Raw genomic sequence first — 23544 nt, 5'->3', positions numbered from 1 at the left:
GTTATTACTTGCGGTGTGGGTTTGATGGCGGATATAGGGGTTAATAGTTTAATTAGGCATATTGCGTTGTGGGGGTTGTCGGTTAAGTGGTTAATACATTTATTATTAGTTGTGAGAGCGGGGGATTGCGGATATAGGGTTTTACGTGTCGGGCTTATTTTTGGGAGGCGTGTTAGACTTTTACGGGAGATTAGATTTTTTTTTTTTTTTTACTTTTCTTAGGCGCCGGCAGCTTCTAAAGTGCTGTAAGTCATTGGCGACTCCAGAAATTTGTATTTACGCTTATTTCTGGACATCACTAGTTTATCCGACTTACAGCACTTTATGAACTGTCGGCGCCGTATATGTAATACCCCAATGTGTGAAGTGAAATTGCGGGTGGTGTGGGTTGCAGCGCTTGCGCTGAAGCCTGTGCCATATATGTAATCTCGCCCCTAGTGTTTATTTTTGTGCCCATATTACACGTTTAAACTAAAATACCAGCGATTGAATAGAAAGCCTAGGGTGTCTAAAATCTTTTTGAAGGGATATGGCATATGACAGGACAGGTGTTGGACTGGGAGGGGCTCAAAGCTGTATATGTATGTGTGTATTTGTATATATGTGTGTGTGTGTGTTTATATATATATATATATATATATATATATATATATATATATGTGCAGGGGCAGAACAATCTTTTCCTAGGCCCCCAGCAAGCTAGATTTAAGGGGCCCCTTTTCAGCCAAGTTTAAGCGCCCTCCCCCTGTGGCCTTCTGAATGGCTGCCTGCAGCTGCAGAGCAGCCTTGCTAGGCCTCCTTCTGGCCAGACTTGTTCCCATCCAGGCAGCGGCTGCCAGCCCCCCACCCCATTTATGACTTAGGTAGAGTATGCAATTAAAAAAAAAATACTTTCCAATTTAGCTCCATTATCTAATTCTGCTCAGTTTTTCATATGCACATTTTCTACAACAGCAGCTCCTACTGAGCATGTGCAAACGTTAACTTTGTATACATATAAGAGCGTGTGATTGGCTGATGGCTGTCACATGAAATTGGGGCAGGAAATTTAAGCAAAGTTTGACATTTGTCACAATTTAGAGTAAATGCTACTGCATTGTCTTGTTGTTATGCTTTTGTTGATTATGTAATTCTGCTGAATTCTGTTGAAGGGCCATTATAGTTGAAAAATGACATGCTCTAATACATTACAGCATGTTATTTTATGGCTATTGACCCTGCTCTACTGTGTGTTTAACTCCTTTGGGCCTGAATTATCAAGCCTTTCTGCGACTGCAGTTTCTCACAAGAGAACCTGTAGTCACAATTTAGCCACTTCTCCACCTCTTAGGTCTCATCCACCAGGGAGATTTACCGCTCCTGCCCGCGCGTGAATGGCTGTGCGCAGGCAGTATTTCACACAAGCGCAAAATAGCGTTCGCGTGCAGCGTTAAATTCTGCCAGGGGAATGCTGTCCGCCAGAGACGAGTTGGACAGGTGGCATATGATAAATCAAGCCCCTTGTGGCAGGTTTGATAGATATAAGAGATTAGAGCATGTCATTTTTTTGACAAAAACGACCCTTTAATGCATTGAGGCAATAGTGTGTTGGTAATTTATTATCAAATTTACTTTGTTCAAATAATTTATATTCAGAAGCAGCTGTAAACTACTCTAAGCTAGCTGGTGATTGGTGGCTACACATATGCCTCTTGTCATTGGCTCACCAGATGTGTTCAGCGAGGTCCCAATATTGCATTGCTGCTCTGGAGCTGACTTTGTGTGTTTTAACCCCTTTTGCAGAATCTAAACACATAGCGATTACGAATGGAGCGCAAAATTGTGCTGAAGCGAGTATGATTTTTGCGCTCCTCTCGTAATACCAGCCCACGCAATTGTGCGCTGGTATTTTAAGTGCAGCGCAATGCAAAGGCGACCTCCCATTGCTAGGAAGCTATGCGCTCAATAAAGCTGCTTCCATAGGCTCCAATGTGAGCCTCGTTCTCATGTCGTCACTGTCGTGAGACACGGCATGAGAACTTAGTTCAGCGACGCGGGTAAGTCGTGCAGGGATGGTCAACATATAAATGTATATGAATATATACAAATATATTTATGTGTTTATATGTGTATATGCACATATTAACACGTAAATATATATGCATATATATAGACCGCAATGTAAAGGCAATTTTCAGTGCCACACCTGACACTTTTAACCACATAAAACTGCTTCATGAAGATGCTAGTATTTTTTTTATTAATTATAGAAGCAAACACTAAAGTTTGGGGGCATTGGGGGACATTTTTAAAAAGGAACCAAAGGTCTGACCTCTGGTTAATTTTCGAAGTGCTAATTGCTACTGCGAGCACTTGTAATGGCTGGTTATTTATCACGCGCTCCACTAAGTAATCCAGCCCATAGTTACAGCATTTCATTTTTATACTATTGCTTACATATAACACATTAGAGCAATTTCTTTTTTCACTTTTATGACCCTTTAATATCCTCTGAAATGAAATGTTATGTCTCTAATAAATCTGGAAGAAATGCATGTAACGTACTAAGATAAATATCTATTTTTAACGCTTTAATTAACAGTCATAACGTTGATATTTCCTATCTTAGGATGCCTGTCTGAATAACGGATTGACTGCAACGCCTGGATACCAAGCCATGTTGTTTCTCATTACAAACATGAACACATTGGATTAACATATCAGTAGACATTTCCCTATGACTCCTCTAAGATGTAACCATTTTTGTTATTTGTTTTCATTCTTATTTGTTCTATTTTTTATTTTTTTTATTTGAGACTCCTATGTTTTAGAGATACATATTACAATTGACTACCTACCCATTTGTAAAGGCCCTTTTGGTGTCCAAGAACGAGATAAAGATATACAAAGCATGGGGATATTAAATAAAACAGAAGATCAAATCAAGAATACAAAGAACACATTAGACATCCATAATTGAAAGTGTTCTGAGTTGTACATTTAAAAAACAAAAATATAACAATTTGATAAGAAGGGAAATACATAAAGACTCTGCAGAGAAAAATGAAAAGAAGAATGAGTAAATTAATTGTACAAAGGGAATTACAATGTAGGCAAATGCTGCATCAGCGTTAAAAACAAGTCAGGGACAATTTTATGCAGAAGACATCTTAGGTCCTTTGGATTGAATATGGAATTAAGCCGGAGGAACAGGTCATTGCTTTCAGTGTTCCTGAATTTACTGGCCCTCAGTTTCTCGGTGGCAGCGTTTTTTACCAGCTACTGGTGTGAAGGGACACACAAGGTGGTGAAACCCCCCTGTCTGTCTGCAGTGAAGAGTAAGAACTGTCAGTCGCTCTCCTTAAACAGCACCAGCACTAACAGTGATACAACTGAAACAAATGGCACTCTGGACCAGAACTTAGTGCACTACAACTGGGAGACAGGTGATGACAAATTTGCCTTCAAGTATTTCCACACTGGATTCTGGCTCTCCTGTGAGAAACACCAAGGAGGTGAGATGGAAATGTAATAAAAATGTATAAATCTAGATTTAAAAAAAAATTGTTTTTAATGTATGGAGGTGCAATGGGCACGTATATATATATGTTTTAATTTGTGGAGGTGAGATGGACATGTAATGGGGATGTATAATTCTTTAAAGAGATATTTCATTTCTTTATTAATTTATTAATAAAATAAATATTATTACCCATAGACAGTCTTCACATTTTAAACTGCATCTTCTTCTCTGTTGTATCTGATATTCTATTTTCAACACAACCAGAAAAAGCATTCACAAACAAAAGGCCTAAATATATTATAATGCTATGTTCATAGAAAGCAGCCACAGTTCAAGGGGCCTGCAAAGAGGTACAATGCATCACTGTAGGACCCCCGAGCTGCACTGAATATTTAAGGTTGTGCCTTTATATGTCCAGTGCCCAATAGAGAGAGAAAAACAACATAAGAATATGCAGTAGAAATTATCTTTGTGGTCAACTTTTTTACCCCCAGATTTTATGATCTAGAATCAATATAAACACAGAAATGTTCTATAGCAGAAAGAACCAGAAAGCTCATTATGGCCCCGATTCTAAAAAAATTGCCAGTCAAGATGTGGTTTCCACTCCAGCATTTGCAGGGACAGCCTCATTCTATTAAAAAGGGGCTGTCCCTGCGAGTGGCGAGAAGTCTCCCATACAAATAAACCGCTAGATTACAAGTTTGGTGTTAGCCTTAAAAAGCAGCGTTGAGAGGTCCCAACGCTGCTTTTTAACGCCCGCAGGTATTACGGGTGCTGACTAGGTGACCAGTAGTTTCTCCTTCGGACCAGGGGTAGTGCTGCTAACTAGGTGACCAGTAGTTTCCCCTTGGGACCAGGGGTTGTGCTGCTGATTGGGTGACCAGCAGTTTACCTTGTGACCAGCAGTGTTCTGTGAGTCCTGGCCTGGGTGGTAATTTAACTCATTTGTGGGTTAAACACAGAGTTGCAGCGTCACTAATGATAAAATACATGCTATAATGAATTAGAGCATCTCATTTTATCACTATAATAACCTTGTAACACAACTGTAAATGTTAATGGTAGGAACATCCACTAACAATATGCTGGAAAAGACAAAGTGATGCTCAATGAATTTCAAACATGATCTCACCTTATATTATGATTATTGGCAACCTCACAAGCATTTATGAATATAGACCATTGTACAGATATTCATTGGCATCTTTAGTTTTTATTTTTCTCTTTATGGTATAATCATTTGTTTAACACAATTAAAATATTATAATTATATCAGAGTCACTAAAGTTTAAAAGAATGAGCCTTGTAATGATGCAAATGTAAAATCTGTGTACAAGGTCAGTTCAGACGTGCCCAGCAGTTATAATGTAATAATAACACTGTTTTTTTATCTCGCTACAGAAGAAGCTTGTCGCAGTTTCATTGAACTATCACCGGAATCTGAAAAAGGTACATTCAGATACAGTCCTGAAGTGCTTTTTCTGTGCATTTACTTAGTTATGGAGCTGACCACTTGAGTAAAGAATTCAGGGCCAGATTACAAGTGGCACTCTATTTAGCACTGCTCGAGCGTAAACTTTGCTAGAAGTAATATTTTTGCGTGTGCCAGGTTATTCGCATATTACAAGTGGAAAGTAAAAAGTTTGCGTGCAAGTGAATCCCGACACATGCTAACCAAAGGACTTCATGATATCACAACCGCGTCAACGTATTCTCCCCCATAGAAGTCAATGGAGAGTGGTAACCTGACAGAAGTTATGAATATTTAACATTACAATGTTCTTCACATACAGGATAATGTAGTTTTTATTATTAAATATATATTTCTATAAATATCTGATAATGTTAATGTAAAATAGATATCTATACCTATATATCTATAGGAATAGATATACAGGTATAGCTATATACACACATATATATATATATATATATATATATATATATATATATATATGTGTGTGTACAAAGAGATAAATTTATGATAACGGCGCAAAAACAGGTGATGCTAATAAAAATCCTTATTGGAGGAACAAAAAAGAGTGTAAATAGCTCACTATGCTGCCCCAAAATTACTTACTAGGGAAGTGGGATCCCCAAACCCCACAAACCTAATAGAGAACAGGAAATATAGAACCAAGAGAGGGTAAAATATAAGGGCGCTTAGTGTAAAGAGCTAGTTGTACGTATCTATAGTAAGAAATTATAATAATTCAAAAAGGTCACAATATAGGACCGCTAGATAATATATAAGGGATGGAAAAATAGTTAAAAAACAAATGCATATATAAAGCTCTCACTGTATATAGATGGAAATATTACAAATGTCAAATATCAAAAGCTAGCTATAGCATAGATACACTGGTCTAGCAGATGGTGCTATTAATGCTAAAACACCACAGGTGACAGTAATAGTTCACGGTACATACAATCAATACATGCAAATACAAAAGTAAATCCACAAAATATACATGCAAATAGAGTCCATAAGTGATACTTTGTGCAGAGAAGGGAAGGGTGGAAAACCCAAAGTGGCGGATCACACTATCCCCTCAGGGGGTTCTACTTACTCTCCTTAACCTCAATCTGTATGAGGTAAGTGTCGCGTAGGGTAAGTAGAATGTCCTTCCTTGTAGTGGCAAGTATCCTTAGGCTTGTTGCTTGTCTCCCAGAACTTTCACTCACATAGATGGAATGAGAAAAGCAGAAAAACAATAATAGTGCAACCCCGTTTATTTGGTCTAAATGCACAATAGTGTATAAAATAACACTCACACTAGGCAACCTCATATATATATGAGGTATTTTATTGACATAATAGGATAAAACCAGATAGTGGCATAACCATAGTAGTAAGCAATTGCAGTATCCGTTTTTTGAGGACGGTTTTTACAAACAAATGCAATAAAGTTCATAAGGCAGAAAATGGCATAAATAACATAGTACATAGAAGTCCTAACGCGTTTCGAAGGTCTATACCGTACACGACCTTCTTCTTCAGAGGAAAAAAGATTACCGACTGTGAGTTAATCCGTCGGCTTTAAAGCGGAGCTGCGACACGCCCCTGTGGACTACAATTGGATCCTCGAATCACATGACCTTCAGTAACGTGATTCAGAGTGAAACTAGGCTTCCATAGTTGTTACTGGCGCTAATGGAAAATAGTTATATATATATATATATTTACAATAAAAATTACATTATACTATATGTGAAGAACATTGGTATGTTAAATATGTACAGTATATATAAAACATATAAATACATATGTATATATAAAACATATAAATACATATGTTTACACGTGTATATAAATCTCTTTGGACTGTTTTGTATATATATATATATATATATATATATACACAGGTATATACACATACATACACATATATAGATATGTATATATACAATATAGCCATTTGCAGTCAAACACCTTGTTATATACCATATACCTTAGAGCATGAACTACGTGCACTATTTCCAACGCGTGCATAAAATCAATATTGCTCACGCGCAACAGTTAGCGCACCACTTGTAATCTAAACCACAATGTTTAACAGTGGAAGATATGACAGATTATATCCAAGTTGTGGAAATATGTTAAAGGGGCAGTAAAGTCAAAATGAAACTTTCATGATTCATATAGGGCATGAGATTTAACAACTTTCCAATTTACTTTTATCATCAAATTTGCTTTTGTCTCTTAGTATTCTTTGTTGAAGGCTAAACCTACCTAGCCTCATATGCTAATTTCTAAGCCCCTGAAGATTGCCTCTTATCTCTGCATTTAGCCTTTTTTACAGTTTTTTTGCATTTTTAGTTTTTCACAGCTACCCAGTGCTAGTTCATGTGTGCCATATAGATAACATTGTGTTCACTCCCATGGAGTTATTTATGAGTCAGGAATGACTGGCTAAAATGCAAGTTTGTAAATAGCACTGAGATAAGGGGCAGTCTGCAGAGGCTTAGATACAAGGTAATTACAGAGGTAAGAAGTATATTAATATAACATTGTTGGTTATGAAACTGGGGAATATCTAAAAAAGGGATTATATATCTTTTTAAACAATAAACATTTTCAAGTAGACTGTCCCTTTAAAGGGAAACTAAAGACATTTTAATCACAAGACATTTCTGCTGTTTTGCTATAGAATAACATTTAAACATTTTAAAAAGAAAAACTAAAATGTTTTTTTGCTGCAATTGTTTTTCAATAACCAAACTTTACACACCAATTGCCGTTTCTGGAGTTGTTACTAGATCATACAAGTCATGGCACTGTCATTATGTTAACACAAACTGCATTACTTTGCTGTTTGTTATCTGCTGAGGCCAGTTAAAAAACTTATATGTAGCAGTGCTAGACTTCAGAACTCTACATTGTGCATTTCCAGTTCTGAGAATAAGAAAATTCATAATTTTCAGAATTAAATGAAAGTGCAAAACAAAGTGTATTGTAAAGTTGTGTTACTGCGTATAATAAATTTTGAGCTAAATTACAAGTGGAGCGCAAATTTTTTGCGGACTTTCGGTAGCAATTAGTGCTCAGAAAATTAACCAGAGGTCAGACCTAGTTAATTTTTAAAATATCCCCCAATTCCCTTCAAAATAAAGTAGATTTTTTTTTAATGAAAAAACTGCAATAAGCAGCTATGAGGGGTTAAAGTTGGAGGTGTGGGGTTATTAGAAAAAAAAACAGCAATGAAAAATGTCTTTACATTGTGGTCTATAGGAAACTGTGTGTTCCATGATGCTTTTATATATATACAGTACTGTGCAAAAGTTTTATGCCACCATTAGATTTGTTGTTTTAGTAATGATATAATGACCATATCTAATTATTTCTCAGTCTCTTTATTACAATACAACCAGAAAATACAGGATATTTGAATGCAGTATTAAAAACAGAAAAAAAATCAGAAAAAATGCTTATATAGGCTAAAGTGGCAAGTATTTAGTCTAATCCCCTTACACTTGAGCAATAGCAGGAACGTGGCTCTCATAAACCTAAATGGAATGGAACCATAATTAGTGTCATGGCTACCACCTGTATTTGTCCTACTATTTCATGTCAAAGTTACTGCTGTGAATCCAAGTTTGAAATGTGTCGGTCCAATTGTCAACAATATTTGAGAAGAAGAGTTGGAGAGAGATGGAAGAATGAGCACTTGTGGCCTTCAGTGAAACATGGTGGAGGGTCCGTCCTGGTTTGGGGCTGCATTTCTGCCAGTGGTGTTGTTGATATTGTCCGAATTGATGGGATGATTAATGCAGACAGGTTTTAATTCATCATCCCATTCCTTCTGGAAACTGCCTGATTGGGAACGATTTTATTTTTCAGCATGATAATGATCCCAAGCACACTCCTAATGCAGTGAAATCATATTTGGAGAAAAAAACAGATGACAGTCATGGACTAGCCTCCACAGAGTCCAGACCTGAATATTATAGAGTATTTAGACTTTTCTAAGTACTATCTTCCTTGTGAACAAATGCACGTCCTTGATCATTTCATATTTATTGCATTTGTTAGTAGGGACATAGTTAAGTCCTTTTGAAAGTATTTTGAGTTCTTTTTCTATGAGTTTTCTATCAGAGAGATTTATCACATCTTTCACTGTTTCTGTGTTTGTTGGTTCCTCAATGGATATAGAAGAAAGCCGACAAGACTAACTACAATCAAGGTAGGCGCAGCATAAACAAACTGTGTTATAAGGCTTATAACAGAGATGTATTTGGTTACCTATGAGGTACGGCCGCAATACTCTGGGGATGCTAAGAATCACTCCGTATATAAATATATCCACTTGTGCTAAACTCCTGAATGAACTCAGTCCCTGTATATAATTTGATTTACTACCCGTGAGTGACTAGCCTTGGAATTTTCTCCCACTTTGGAAAAAGGAAAAGAACGTTTAACATTGCCTTAAGATTTATCAGATATCTGAAAAACAGAGACTATTAGCCATATGTTGAATGAACATGTTGCTTATATTAAGAATGGGACTTTTTTGCAACGTAGTTCCATTATCTGAAGATCTTTTAATTCACTTTTATAAGAGGGCCCACGTTCGTACATTTTATCTGTGTATTCTTAGGCGGAAATAAAGTATATCACTTAGTATATAACTATAACCTATTTTAAGGTGTTATGAGATTTGTTCAGTTTTTTCTGCGTGCTATAATTGGATGCTTCAGTGCAAGCTCTCTTTCATCTAATGTACTAGTTAGTTAAGAGGTGACCTTATATTCTGGTGCTGCACAAAGGGAACTTTGGTGTGGGTCCGTTTGGGCCCACACATTTTCTTTTTAGTGTTGATATATATATATACACAGTATTGTGCAAAAGTCTTATGCTTCCATTAGATTTGTTGTTTTAGTAATGGTATAATGACCATATCTAATTATTTCTCAGTCTCTTTATTACAAAACAACTAGAAAATACAGGATATTTGAATGCAGTATTAAAAACAGTAAAATAAATCAGAAAAAATGCTTCTATAGGCTAAAGTGGCAAGTATTTAGTCTAATCCCTTAACACCCGAGCAATAGCAGGAACGTGGCTCTCATAAACCGAAATGGAACTGAAATTAATGTCATTGCTACCACCTGTATTTGGCCTACTATTTCATGTCAAAGTTACTGCTGTGAAAAAGGTCTATTATGCCAGGTTTGCTCAAGACATCCTTGAGCATTACATACACATGTGGTATGAGTTTAATTCATTGGAAGCTTGCTAATAAGACAAACATTCAATCACACCATTCCTCTCAAAATACCAAAGATCACAGAATTTGACAGACATAAAATCATACTTTTGCATCAGCAAGGCCTTGCTCAAAGAGAAATGAGCAAACAAACTGGTTACTCAAGATTTTAAATTCAAGCTGTTACAAAGAAAAAAGAAGCATCAGGAGGGGCCAATGACAAAAAAAAAAGCCTGGAAGACCAAGAAAACTTTCAAAATCTGATGAGAAGTTTCTTAGAGTTACTTCTTTGAGAAACCAGAAGAAGTCCAGCAAGGACCTGGCTCAGCATCTGGCAGCTTCATCGGGATGCCAATTTGACCCTTCTACAGTCCAAAGAAGCTTGATCAGGAATGAGCTTTGTGGAAGGGTAACAGCCAAGAAACCACTTTTTTCGGAAGGGGAACACGGTTAAAATGGAGTGATGAATCCAAGTTTGAAATGTGTGGATCCAATCGTCGACAATATTTGAGAAGAAGAGTTGGAGAGAGATGGAAGAATGAGCATTTGCGGCCTTCAGTGAAACATGGTGGAGGGTCTGTCCTCCTGGTTTGGGGCTGCATTTCTGCCAGTGGTGTTGTCGATATTGTCCGAATTGATGGGATGATTAATGCAGACAGGTTTTAATTCATCATGTCATTCCTTCTGGAAACCGCCTGATTGGGAACGGTTTTATTTTTCAGTATGATAATGATCCCAAGCACACTCCTAATGCAGTGAAATCATATTTGGAGAAAAAAACAGCTGACAGTCATGGACTGGCCTCCACAGAGTCCAGACCTGAATATTTTAGAGGCAGTGTGGGATCACCTGGACAGAGAAAGAAATAAAAGACAACCTAAATCTAAACAAGAGCCGGACAGATAGCTCAGCATGCTAAGGCACTGTGGCTGAGCTCTGTAGCAACCCAAGGGTTGCAGGTTCGATCCCCGGCGAGGTACACTCAGCCTTTCATCCTTCCGAAGTCGATAAAATGAGCAGCTCCTTGAGACCCTTACAGGTGATTAGCCGCCCTTTACAAGTACCCAATACATACATACATAAAGAACTGTGGGAGGTGCTGAAAGAAGCCTGATGTAATATACCAGAAGATTACTTCAGAAAACTTCAGGACAGTCTCTCCAAAAGAGTTCAAGATGTGCTTTGTGCCAGGGGAGGTTTTAATTCATCATGTCATTCCTTCTGGAAACCGCCTGATTGGGGACGGTTTTATTTTTCAGTATGATAATGATCCCAAGCACACTCCTAATGCAGTGAAATCATATTTGGAGAAAAAAACAGCTGACAGTCATGGACTGGCCTCCACAGAGTCCAGACCTGAATATTATAGAGGCAGTGTGGGATCACCTGGACAGAGAAAGAAATAAAAGACAACCTAAATCTAAACAAGAGCCGGACAGATAGCTCAGCATGCTAAGGCACTGTGGCTGAGCTCTGTAGCAACCCAAGGGTTGCAGGTTCGATCCCCGGCGAGGTACACTCAGCCTTTCATCCTTCCGAAGTCGATAAAATGAGCAGCTCCTTGAGACCCTTACAGGTGATTAGCCGCCCTTTACAAGTACCCAATACATACATACATAAAGAACTGTGGGAGGTGCTGAAAGAAGCCTGATGTAATATACCAGAAGATTACTTCAGAAAACTTCAGGACAGTCTCTCCAAAAGAGTTCAAGATGTGCTTTGTGCCAGGGGAGGTTTTAATTAATCATGTCATTCCTTCTGGAAACCGCCTGATTGGGGACGGTTTTATTTTTCAGTATGATAATGATCCCAAGCACACTCCTAATGCAGTGAAATCATATTTGGAGAAAAAAACAGCTGACAGTCATGGACTGGCCTCCACAGAGTCCAGACCTGAATATTTTAGAGGCAGTGTAGGATCACCTGGACAGAGAAAGAAATAAAAGACAACCTAAATCTAAACAAGAGCCGGACAGATAGCTCAGCATGCTAAGGCACTGTGGCTGAGCTCTGTAGCAACCCAAGGGTTGCAGGTTCGATCCCCGGCGAGGTACACTCAGCCTTCATCCTTCCGAAGTCGATAAAATGAGCAGCGCCTTGAGACCCTTACAGGTGATTAGCTGCCCTTTACAAGTACCCAATACATACATACATCAAGAACTGTGGGAGGTGCTGAAAGAAGCCTGATGTAATATACCAGAAGATTACTTCAGAAAACTTCAGGACAGTCTCTCCAAAAGAGTTCAAGATGTGCTTTGTGCCAGGGGAGGTCTCTCTAAATACTGACTTTTGCCTGAAGAAGCCATTGTGTTCTGAAAATTATTTGGTTTTTTTATATTTTGCTTAGATATTTCCTGTATTTTCTGTTTGTATCTTAATAAAGAGACTGAAAAATAAATATGGATGGTCATTAAAACTTTACGAAAATAACAAAGCTGGTGGTGGCCTAAGACTTTTGCACAGTACTGTCCCTTAAGTACTGACATTTTCAATTTAGGTGGAGATTAAACCGACAAAATCAGCTATTTAAAATGACAAAGTAAAGGTAAAGGAGCTACTTGTAAACAATTTAATACACTCCAACAGGTAAAATTGATAATTAGGAACACGTTAAAGGGGAGACATTTTATAGTAGTACACTGTCCATTTAAATAAAGTTTCTTTAATATCTGTTGTCTGAAAATGTGTTGATGAATTTCCAATTCTTTTTTGACTCCTTGCTTTAGGTGTCCTGTGGTTGTCTGTAATCTCAGAGTTCCTCTATATTATCCTGCTATCTCTTGGATTCCTTCTCATGTGTTTGGAATTTTTTTCTTCAAGTAATTTCATTGATGGCTTGAAGATTAATGCATTTGCTGCCATCATTACAGTACTTTCAGGTATGTTATCCATGTGGTTTATGGTAACAGGTAAAATTATAATTACTTAACCCCTTAAGGACCGGGTAGTTCAGACTCAGGGGTCTATTTATGAAGCAGCGAATGCTGCTTCTGACCCTCTCTGCTTCAGTTCAGAGAGGGAAGACCGCTGCTCCTTAACTAGTCCGCCACCTCTGAGGTGGCGGACAGCAATCAGCCCGATCGAATATGATCGGGTTGATTGACACCCACAGCTAGCGGTCGATTGGCCGCGAATCTGCAGGGGGCGTTATTGCACCAGCAGTTCACCAGAACTGCTGGTGCAATGATAAATGCTGACAGCGTATGCTATAGCGGATCATGTCTGTCCGCACCTACATAAATAGACCAATAAGGGGCATATTTATCAATGTGCGAGCGGACATGATACGAAGTACAGTATCATGTCTGCTGCCCATCGATAAATGCTGACAGCATACGCTGTCGGGATTTATCATTGCACCAGCAGTTCTTGTGAACTGCTGGTGCAATGCCACCCCCTGCAGATTTGTGGCGCTAGCAGGGAGTGTCAAACAACCCGATTGTATTCGATCGGGATGATTTCTGTCCGCGGCCTCAGAGCAGATGGACAGGTTAGGGAGCAGCGGTCTTTAAAACGCTGCTTCATAACTTATGTTTTAGGCGAGCCTGAAGGCTCGCCAGAAACAAGGGGCATCAAGCTCCTTAACTTATCGGACCGCAATCATTCCAATCGGATACTATCAGGATGCTTGACAACCACCGCTAGCGGACGATTGGCCGTGAATGTGCAGGGGGCGACATTGCACAAGTATTTCACCAGAAATGCTTTTGCAATGAGAAATGCTGACAGCGTATGCTGTGAGCATTTATCGATGTCGGGCGGACATGATCTGCTATAGCGGATCATGTCCGCCCAACATTTGTTAAATCTATCCCTAAGACTTCCCCAAAAGCGGATCATGTCCGCCGGACATTTGATAAATCTATTCCTAAGACTTGCCATCACTAAATTTAAACAGAGATAGAGCCTTTTTTTTTATTTATCTATCAAAACCCAAAGTATTGATCTAGGCCCATTTTAGTATATTTCATGCCACAATTTCACCGCCAAATATGATCAAATAATTTTTTTTTTTTTACTTTTTCACAATTTTTGCGTTTCTCACAGAAATTATTTACATACTGCTTGTGCAATCATGGCACAATTGATTGTAAAAGCTTCTCTGGGATCCCCTTTGTTCAGAAATAGCAGACATATATGGTTTTGCCATTGATCTTTGCTAATTGAAGGCCACTGCGCATTAAAAAAAAAAATAAACACTAAATTACACAAAATAAAAAAGAAATTATCAAATATTTAAACCAATTACACCTAATCTAATAGCCCTATCAAAATAAAAAAGCCCCCCCCCAAAATAAAAAAACACCTAGCCTACACTAAACTGCCAATGGCCCTTGAAAGGGCCTTTTGCGGGGCATTGCCCCAAAGAAATCAGCTCTTTTACCTGTAAAAAAAAAAATACAAACAGCCCCCCAACAGTAAAACCCACCACCCACACAACCAACCCCCCAAAAAACACTACCTAAAAAATTAAGCTCCACATTGCCCTGAAAAGGGCATTTGGCTGGGCATTGCCCTTAAAAGGGCAGTTAGCTCTTTTACGTTGCCCAAAGTCCCTAATCTAAAAATAAAACCCACCCAATAAACCCTTAAAAAAACCTAACACTAACCCCTGAAGATCCACTTACAGTTTTTGAAGACCGGACATCCATCCTCATCCAGCCGGGAGAAGTCTTTGATTGGAACAGCCAATAGAATGCAAGCTCATTTCTATTGGCTGATTGGATCAGCCAATACGATTGAAGCTCAATCCTATTGGCTGATTGCATCAGCCAATAGGATTTTTTTACCCTTTAATTCTGATTGGCTGATAGAATTCTATCAGCCAGTTGGAATTCAAGGGACGCAATCTTGGATGATGTAATTTAAAGGAAACTTTATTCTTCAAGAGCCAGTGAATGAAGAGGATGCTCCGCGCCGGATGTCTTGAAGATGGAGTTGCTCCGCGTCAGAGGGATGAAGATAGAAGATGCCGTCTGGATGAAGACTTCTGCCTGCCTGGAGGACGACTTCTTGCAGCTTGGATGAAGACTTCTCCCGGCTTTGTTGAGGACTTCTTGCCGCTTGGATGAAGACTTCTCCCGGCTGGATGAGGATGGATGTCCGGTCTTCAAAAACTGTAAGTGGATCTTTGGGGGTTAGTGTTTGTTTTTTTAAGGGTTTATTGGGTGGGTTTTATTTTTAGATTAGGGACTTTGGGCAATGTAAAAGAGCTAAATGCCCTTTTAAGGGCAATGCCCTTTACAGGGCAATGGGGAGCTTAGGTTTTTTAGGTAGTTTTTTTTTGGGGGGGGGGTTGGTTGTGTGGGTGGTGGGTTTTACTGTTGGGGGGTTGTTTGTATTTTTTTTACAGGTAAAAGAGACGATTTCTTTGGGGCAATGCCCCGCAAAAGGCTCTTTTAAGGGCCATTGGCAGTTTAGTGTAGGCTAGGATTTTTTTATTTGTGGGGGGGGCTTTTTTATTTTGATAGGGCTATTAGATTAGGTGTAATTGGTTTAAATATTTGATCATTTCTTTTTTATTTTGTGTAATTTAGTGTTTATTTTTTTTTTTAATTTAGATAAATGTATTTTGTTAATTTAATTTATTTAATTTTAGTGTAATGTTAGGTTTTAGTGTAAGGCAGGTTAGGTTTTATTTTACAGGTAACTTTGTGTTTATTTTAACTAGTTAGCTAGTAAATAGTTAATAACTATTTACTAACTAGTCTACCTAGTTAAAATAAATACAACTTACCTGTAAAATAAAAATAAAATTACTATTAATTATATTGTAGCTATCTTAGGGTTTATTTTACAGGTAAGTATTTAGTCTTAAATAGGTATTATTTAGGTAATAATAGTAATTTGTATTTAGATTTATTTTAATTATATTAAAGTTAGGGGTGTTAGGGTTAGGGTTAGACTTAGGGTTAGGTTTAGAGGTTAATATATTTATTTATTGTTAGTGATGTGGGAGGTCAGAGGATTTAGGGATTAATAACGTTAGTATAGTGGTGGCGGCGATGTTGGGGATGGCAGATTAGGGGTTAATAAGTATAGGTAGGTGGCGGCGATGTCGGGGGCGGCAGATTAGGGGTTAATAAGTATAGGTAGGTGGCGGCGATGTCGGGGGCGGCAGATTAGGGGTTAATAAGTATAGGTAGGTGGCGGCGATGTCGGTGGCGGCAGATTAGGGGTTAATAAGTGTTGGTAGGTGGCGGCAATGTCGTGGACTGCAGATTAGGGGTTAATAAGTTTAATGTAGGTGTCAGCGATGTTGGGGGCGGCAGATTAGGGGTTAATAAGTGTAATGTAGGTGTCAGCGATGTCGGGGCGGCAGATTAGGGGTGTTTAGACTCAGGGTTTATGTTAGGGTGTTAGGTTTAAACATAAATTTTCTTTCCCCATAGGAATCAATGGGGCTGCATTACCAAGCTTTATGCTCCGTTATTGCAGGTGTTAGGCTTTTTTTTAGCCGGCTCTCCCCATTGATGTCTATGGGGAAATCGTGCACAAGCACGTAAAACCAGCTCACTGCAGTGCTGGTATTTGTGTGCGGTATGGAGCTCAACGCTGCCATATTGCCCACAAACGCAGGTTTTTTGAAAACCTGTAATAGCAGCACTATTAAAGGTGAGCGGTGGAAATAACTTGCAAGTTATTACCGAGCCACTCATAACGCAAAACTTGTAATCTGTCCGTATGGCTATTGAGCAATAATACATTAATTATTTCCAGAGCTCTAAGGAATACACTTTAGTTTGCACCTTTTTTTTTTTGCTTCTGTGAGAGTAATTAAAAGAACATTAATTTGCTTTTGTTAAAAATTCTGCTTTATAGTTTGTACAAAGTTGCAGATGTTGCTTTTTGGCTTCAGATTTACCAATGACAAGCGCAACAAAAACTAAATACAGCACTAACAATGTCCATAACTATATCTTGCATCTGTTTATCTACACTGATATCATTAAATTCAGAAATGTTATTGTTTTTGCCCCCAAATAAATTCTGTGTATGCACATATCAGCATCTCTCAGAGTTTCCGGTTTTTTTTAATAAAATGCGTATAAACACCAGGTGGATGTCAATGACTTGCCAACAATCACAGTACTGTAACTTCTTTTTTTATATTGTTAAGGACTCCTGGGCATGGTTGCGCACATGATGTATATGACCGTTTTCCAGGTTACTGTCAACCTTGGTCCAAAGGACTGGAGACCTCAGACGTGGTATTACGGATGGTCATTTGGGTAAGTTGTTAGGATAAAGTAATCACTTAAAGGGACAGTGTACTTTAAATTTTTCTTCCCTTTAATTTGTTCCCAATGATCCATTTTACCTGCTGGAGTGTATTAAACTGTTTACAAAGAGCTCCTTTACCTCTATTATGGCATTTGCATTAGCTAAAACAGAACGTTTTTATTTACAAGCCTGCAATCTCCCAACCTCGCTCCCAGTCACCCCCTCTGCCACTCTCTACACCCTCCTCCCAACCACTGAGAGTAAAGTGGGTTCCCTATGGTCTTCCTCACACCTCACTACCTGCCCACTTGACCCTATTCCTTCACAGCTAATACCTTCTCTGTTTCCCACCTTCACTCCAGCTCTTACTCACATATTCAACCTATCCCTTTTTACCGGCTCATTCCCTGCCTCCTTCAAACATGCAAAGGTCACCCCATCCTCAAAAAACCCTCCCTTGACCCTAACTCTCATGCAAACTATCGCCCCATATCACTGCTCCTGCTAGCTTAAAAAATCCTTGAAAACTAGTTTTCGATCGCATAACCCACTTCCTGTCCTCCAACTCATTGCTCGACCCCCTGCAATCTGGCTTCCATCCCCAACACTCAACTGAGACTGCCCTTACCAAGATTACTAAAGATCTCATTTCTGCTAAAAACAAAGGCTACTACTCTATACTCATCTTACTTGACCTCTCTGCTGCCTTTGACACTGTTGACCATCCCCTTCTCCTATGGACTCTCCGCTCTCTTGGGCTCTGTGACACTGCCCTCTCCTGGATTCACTCTTATCTCTCTAACAGATCCTTCTCCGTCTCTTTTGCTGGTGACTCCTCCTCTCTATTGCATCTGTCTGTTGGAGTACCTCAAGGCTCTGTCCTGGGTCCTCTACTCTTCTCTATTTACATTTCTTCACTGGGTAAACTTATCAACAGCTATGGCTTCAGCTATCACCTCTATGCTGATGATACCCAGATCTACCTATCCACCCCTGCACTCTCTCCTTCTGTCAATTCTCACATCAGCGACAACATATCTAGCATTTCCTCCTGGATGGCCTCTCACCACCTAAAAATAAACATCTCCAAGACCGGACTACTTCTAATCCCCCCCTCTAACTCTACCCCAGTTTCTAATTTTTCTATCACTGTTGGCGGCACCACTATCTCCCCATCACCCCAAGTCCGTTGCCTCGGAGTCACACTTGACTCAAATCTGTCCTTCATTCCCCACATCCAATTGCTCTCTTCATCCTGCCGCAATCACCTACGCAATATCTCCACAATTCATCCATTTCTGAGCGCTGAAACTACTAAACAGCTAATCCATTCCCTGGTAATTTCCTGACTTGACTAATGTAATAACCTACTAACTGGCCTTCCTCTCTCCCCTTCAATCCATCCTAAATGCATCTGCCAGGGTAATCCACCTCTCTCGATGCTCTATTTCTGCTGCACCTCTCTGTGAGTCCCTTCACTGGCTCCCCATTCACAGCAGAGTTAAATTCAAAATTCTCACCCTGACCTACAAAGCCCTCACCAATGCTGCCCCACCCTACCTGTCCTCACTCATCAACAAATATACTCCAGCCCACCCCCTATGATCCAACAATGACCTGCTCCTTGCATCCTCTACCATCACCTCCTCACATGCTAGACTACAGGACTTCTCTCATGCAGTACCTACCTTCTGGAACGCACTTCCTCGAGCTGTCAGACTTTCCCCTAACCTCTCCTCCTTTAAATGTTCCCTAAAGACCTTTTTGTTCAGGGAAGCTTATATGAATTTCACTTACCTAACAGTTGCCTTCATCTATCTCCTCACTAATATCATTCTCACCTTTGCCGTCCTAACCTCCTATTTCCCATCCTCCTACCTATCTAGATTATAAGATCCCATGGGAACAGGGCCCTCAATTCCCCCTGTATTTGTCTGTAAAATTTTGTATTTTATTGTATTGTTTTCTCCGTTGTACTTTTATCTTTGTACCCATGGGCAGCACTGCGGAATCTGTTGGCGCTTTATAAATTAAGAATAATAATAAATACTTAAGTATAGGCTATAGGAAAGCTGTGCAAATATAGTTAGCTGAATAAATTATACTTCCAGTAGAAGGTAGGTGAGATAAGTAATAACATGTTAATTTTCAATTGTTCTCTGTAAGGGCCTGATGTTCAAAACCTTGCCTCTTAGGTTGGATGATCTAAGAAGTCTTGTTAGTACGGCGAGGCCCTTAAAAGAAAAATTAGAAACACAAATTTTATCTTTAGAAATGTTAATGTTACTATGTAGTATTCTTTATGTGTTATAAAGACTCCTACATTACAATATAAGGTAAAAAAAAGATTTTGCGTGATTTCTCTCCATGCCGGTTAGGTTTTTAATATCAGGCCCTTAGGGCATGATGACCTAAAGCTCTCTGCTCAGACGAGATAATATAAAATGATCCTCCAGCACTGCAAGAACCCTAGATTTTGCTATACTTCTCCAAGGGGCATTTCTGCATGTGAAGAAGAGACAAGTATAGCACTGCATGACATGGCAGTTGTGCTGCATTTACACTTTGGTCTTTGTATTTTATATTACTTTACACTTCAGATTAAGTTTTATTACAATTAAACTTTGCACTTTATATTTTTGTACTTTATTTTCTATACAGCAGGTTATTTAGGATTGTAATTTTACAAATTCTGAATATGCTTTAATAGTTTCTGTGTAACTTTAACAAATACGAATCATAGTTTGTATATTTATGTGTATCTTTTACAAATTACATTGCACTTTGTATTTCTTCTATTTAAAATAAAACTGACAGCTTCAGTCTCCCAGAGAACATCATTACTTTTCTATAGGCCCAATAAGCAAAAATTCTCTGGTTTAGATACAAATTATATTGCAGTCTTCATAGGGGATGAAGTCACTGAATTCTGAAATAGGGCATAACCTGGAAGTCCCAGAGAGTTGAGAGATGCCTTCCATAGAAAGTAATAATGCTCTCTTAGATAAAGAATTTCACAGGGCAGAGAGAAGGTAATAGGTGAAGACTTTGGACTGATATAAAGGCTCAGTTTGCATGAAAAACAAACAAACTGAATAGTTTTCACTACAATTTAGCTTGCTTTTGCATATAGGGAAATATAATATACATATTACTTTTCTTCGAACAGTTATCCGTTTAAGCCAAATGGATGCAGCTACCCCAATATGCTCTAGTTTGCCCCAAGTTCACTATTAATTTAATAACTAAATCCTCCATGTCTGCAAATTGTAACAACAGTGTTACAGTTAGCGATATTAAAACACAACTCCTTTCTAGTGTAGCAAAAGGCTAACGGTGTCCAGTTACACTGGAATATAGTTTTAGATGCTAAAATAGAAGTAAAGCTGACATTAGGTATTTCTTTGTCCTTATTTATCTTGCAGTCCCCCAATTTTTTTGTGTGTATTGTTTATACATCATATTATTTTTATTATTATTATCAGTTATTTGTAGAGCGCCAACAGATTCCGCAGCGCTAACATATGAGCCATAAAATATATTGAGGATACTCAGCTTCCAAATCCTCATATTTGGCTAAATAGACCTAAAAGATTCTGTTAAATAGAACTTTATTACATGCAAAGCATCTCAGGGATTTTTTATTTGCATATTCAAATGTATGCAAATTACTTCAGTACTTTAGTCAGTTAAAGAAACAGTATACCCTCATTTTCATATAATTGCATGTAATAGACACTACTATAAAGAATAAGATGCACAGATACTAATATAAAAATCCAGTATAAAATGGTTTAAAAACTTACTTAGAAGCTGTCAGTTTAGCTCTATTGAAAAGGTAGTTGGAAAGCCCACTGCAAGTGGGAAATAAGACACTCCCCTCCCCCTTCTTTTGCATATGAAAAGACCCTTTACACAAACAGGAGAAAGCTGGAGAAGGTAGCTGACGGTATTCAAATAAAACTTTGGGGCTTGGTTAGGAGTCTGAAAATCAGAGCAATGTTCTTTCAAAATAAGCAAAATTATACATTTTTAAAAAAAACAAACTTTATAGGCTTTATAAATAGATCATCTACAAAACATTTATGCAAAGAAAAAATGAGTGTATAATGGCCCTTTAAGTAAAATGAAAATTGGGCAGATATACATTTGTATTATCTTTATAAAATTTAAAGCTAATAGTGCAGCTCAAACTTTTTCTAAGCAATGACCACCAAGTGATTAAGAACAGACGAAGGTGACTGGTGCTCACTTATTATTTCTTAAATAGCAAAAATCACAGTGGATTGATGGTTGTGTGACCACTACCATAGCTCAAGTCACTGTTAAACATGTTGAGTGTCTTATAAGTAACACTGGGGATTTTACAATTAGTGATGATAACACAGAGTCCCAGATATATTTATAAATGACTCAGATATCTGGGGAGTCAGCAGAGACTATTGATTGACTTGTGTTACCATGAGGACTTTTGGTTATTGGTGACCACTGAGTCTGGAGATTTTTCAGAGACCAGTGGAATGATTTGTGATTGTTTGATTGCTGAAGGATATTGACCATGGAGTGGTTTTGACTACAGAGGGACTGAAGACCAATTAGTGACCAATGATCACTCAGTGACCACTGAATAACCAATGACCATTGAGTGACCAGTGACCACTTCAGTTGTCTACTTTAAAAATATTTATAGCTTTGAGTTCATTTTGGAGAATTCAGGCAGTTATGCTATGCCAAATGGGCCCTGGGCCAATTGCCATAACATTATAATTACCAAAACAATGACAAAGCCATACATGTCTGGTAGTTCTGTTCCCAGCGGATGCTATTATGCCTTTCTAAATGAGCCCTGCACCCTTTGCCATAACGTGTCTAAAAATCCTCTTTCAGAAGTGTGGTGCACAGGGGCAATTAGCAGCCTTCTGCTCACCAAAAGCAATGGTAAACCATAAATGTCTGCTCATTTTGAACACAGGGATCCTAGAGAAGCTTTTACAACCTTTTGTCTTACTATTGCACAAGTTGTTTGTAACTAATTTCTGTGAGAAAGCCAAAGTTTGTGAAAAAGTTAACAATATGTATTTAGATTTTGCATGCATCTGATGGCCAGATGCTGTAATGAAATATACCAAAATAAGCCTTGATCAATACTTTTGGTTGTCTACTTTATATATATACTAGTCCTAAAGCCCGTTCACATGGGCCATTTTTTGCAGTACAGCGGTCCCACCCCTTGCGCTCTCTCCCTCCCCCTCTCTTTTGCTCTTTCTCTCTCTCCTCTCTTTTGCGCTCTCTCCCCCTCTCTTTTGAGCTCTCTCTCCCCCTCTCTTTTGCACTCTCTCCCCCCCCTCTCTTTTGCTCTCTCACACTCCCCCTCTCTTTTGCTCTCTCACGCTCCCCCTTCTCTTTTGCTCTCTCTCTCCATCCCTCTCCTTTGCTCTCTTCTCCATCCCTCTCTTTTGCTCTCTCTCTCTCCCCCTCTCTATTGCTCTCTCTCCCCCTCTCTTTTGCTCTCTCTCCCCTATCTTTTGCTCTCTCTCCCCCCTCTCTCTCTCCCCCTCTCTCTCTCCCCCCTCTCCCCCCTCTCCCCCCCTCCCCCTCTTCCCCCCCTCTCTCTCTCTCTCTCCCCCCTCTCTCCACCCCTCTCTCTCTGCCCCTCTCTTTCTCCCCCTCTCTCTCTCTCCCCTTCTCTCTATCTCCCCCTCTCTCTCTCCCCCCCCTCTCTCTCCCCCTCTCTCTCTCACCCCTCTCTCTCTTCCCCCCTCTCTCTCACCCCTCTCTCTCTTCCCCCTCTCTCTCCCCCCTCTCTCTCTCCCCCTCTCTCCCTCTCCCCTATCTCTCCCCCTCTCTCTCTTCCCCCCTCTCTCTCCCTCTCTCTCTCCCCTTCTCTCTCCCCCTCTCTCCCCCCCTCTCTCTCCCTCCTCTCTCTCTCCCCCCTCTCTCTCCCCACTCTCTCCCCCTCTCTCTCCCTCTCTCTCCCTCCTCTCTCTATCCCCTCTCTCTTTCTCCCCCCCCCTCTCTCTCTCTCTCTCTCTCTCTCCCTCTCTCTCTCCCCCTCTCTCTCTCCCCTCTCTCTCTCTCCCCCTCTCTCTCCCCCCTCTCTCTCTCTCT

General features: G+C 39.3%; 1 protein-coding gene across 1 annotated transcript in view; it reads left to right on the top strand.

Moving 5' to 3' along the window:
* Positions 1–3169: 3169 nt before the first annotated feature.
* Positions 3170–23544, top strand: part of LOC128638048 (germ cell-specific gene 1-like protein) — a 51451-nt gene continuing 31076 nt past the window's right edge. The window contains exons 1-5 of the mRNA XM_053689919.1: positions 3170–3507; positions 4423–4436; positions 4910–4954; positions 12939–13091; positions 17333–17444. Of these exons, the coding sequence (XP_053545894.1) occupies positions 3170–3507; positions 4423–4436; positions 4910–4954; positions 12939–13091; positions 17333–17444 (662 nt within the window). The remainder of the gene's footprint in view (positions 3508–4422; positions 4437–4909; positions 4955–12938; positions 13092–17332; positions 17445–23544) is intronic.

This window comes from Bombina bombina, chromosome 8 (genome assembly GCF_027579735.1).
Source record: "Bombina bombina isolate aBomBom1 chromosome 8, aBomBom1.pri, whole genome shotgun sequence".
In the NCBI taxonomy this organism is placed as follows: Eukaryota; Metazoa; Chordata; class Amphibia; order Anura; family Bombinatoridae; genus Bombina; species Bombina bombina.
Note: the sequence above shows the minus strand (reverse complement) of the source record. Positions and strands in the feature narration are given on the sequence as shown.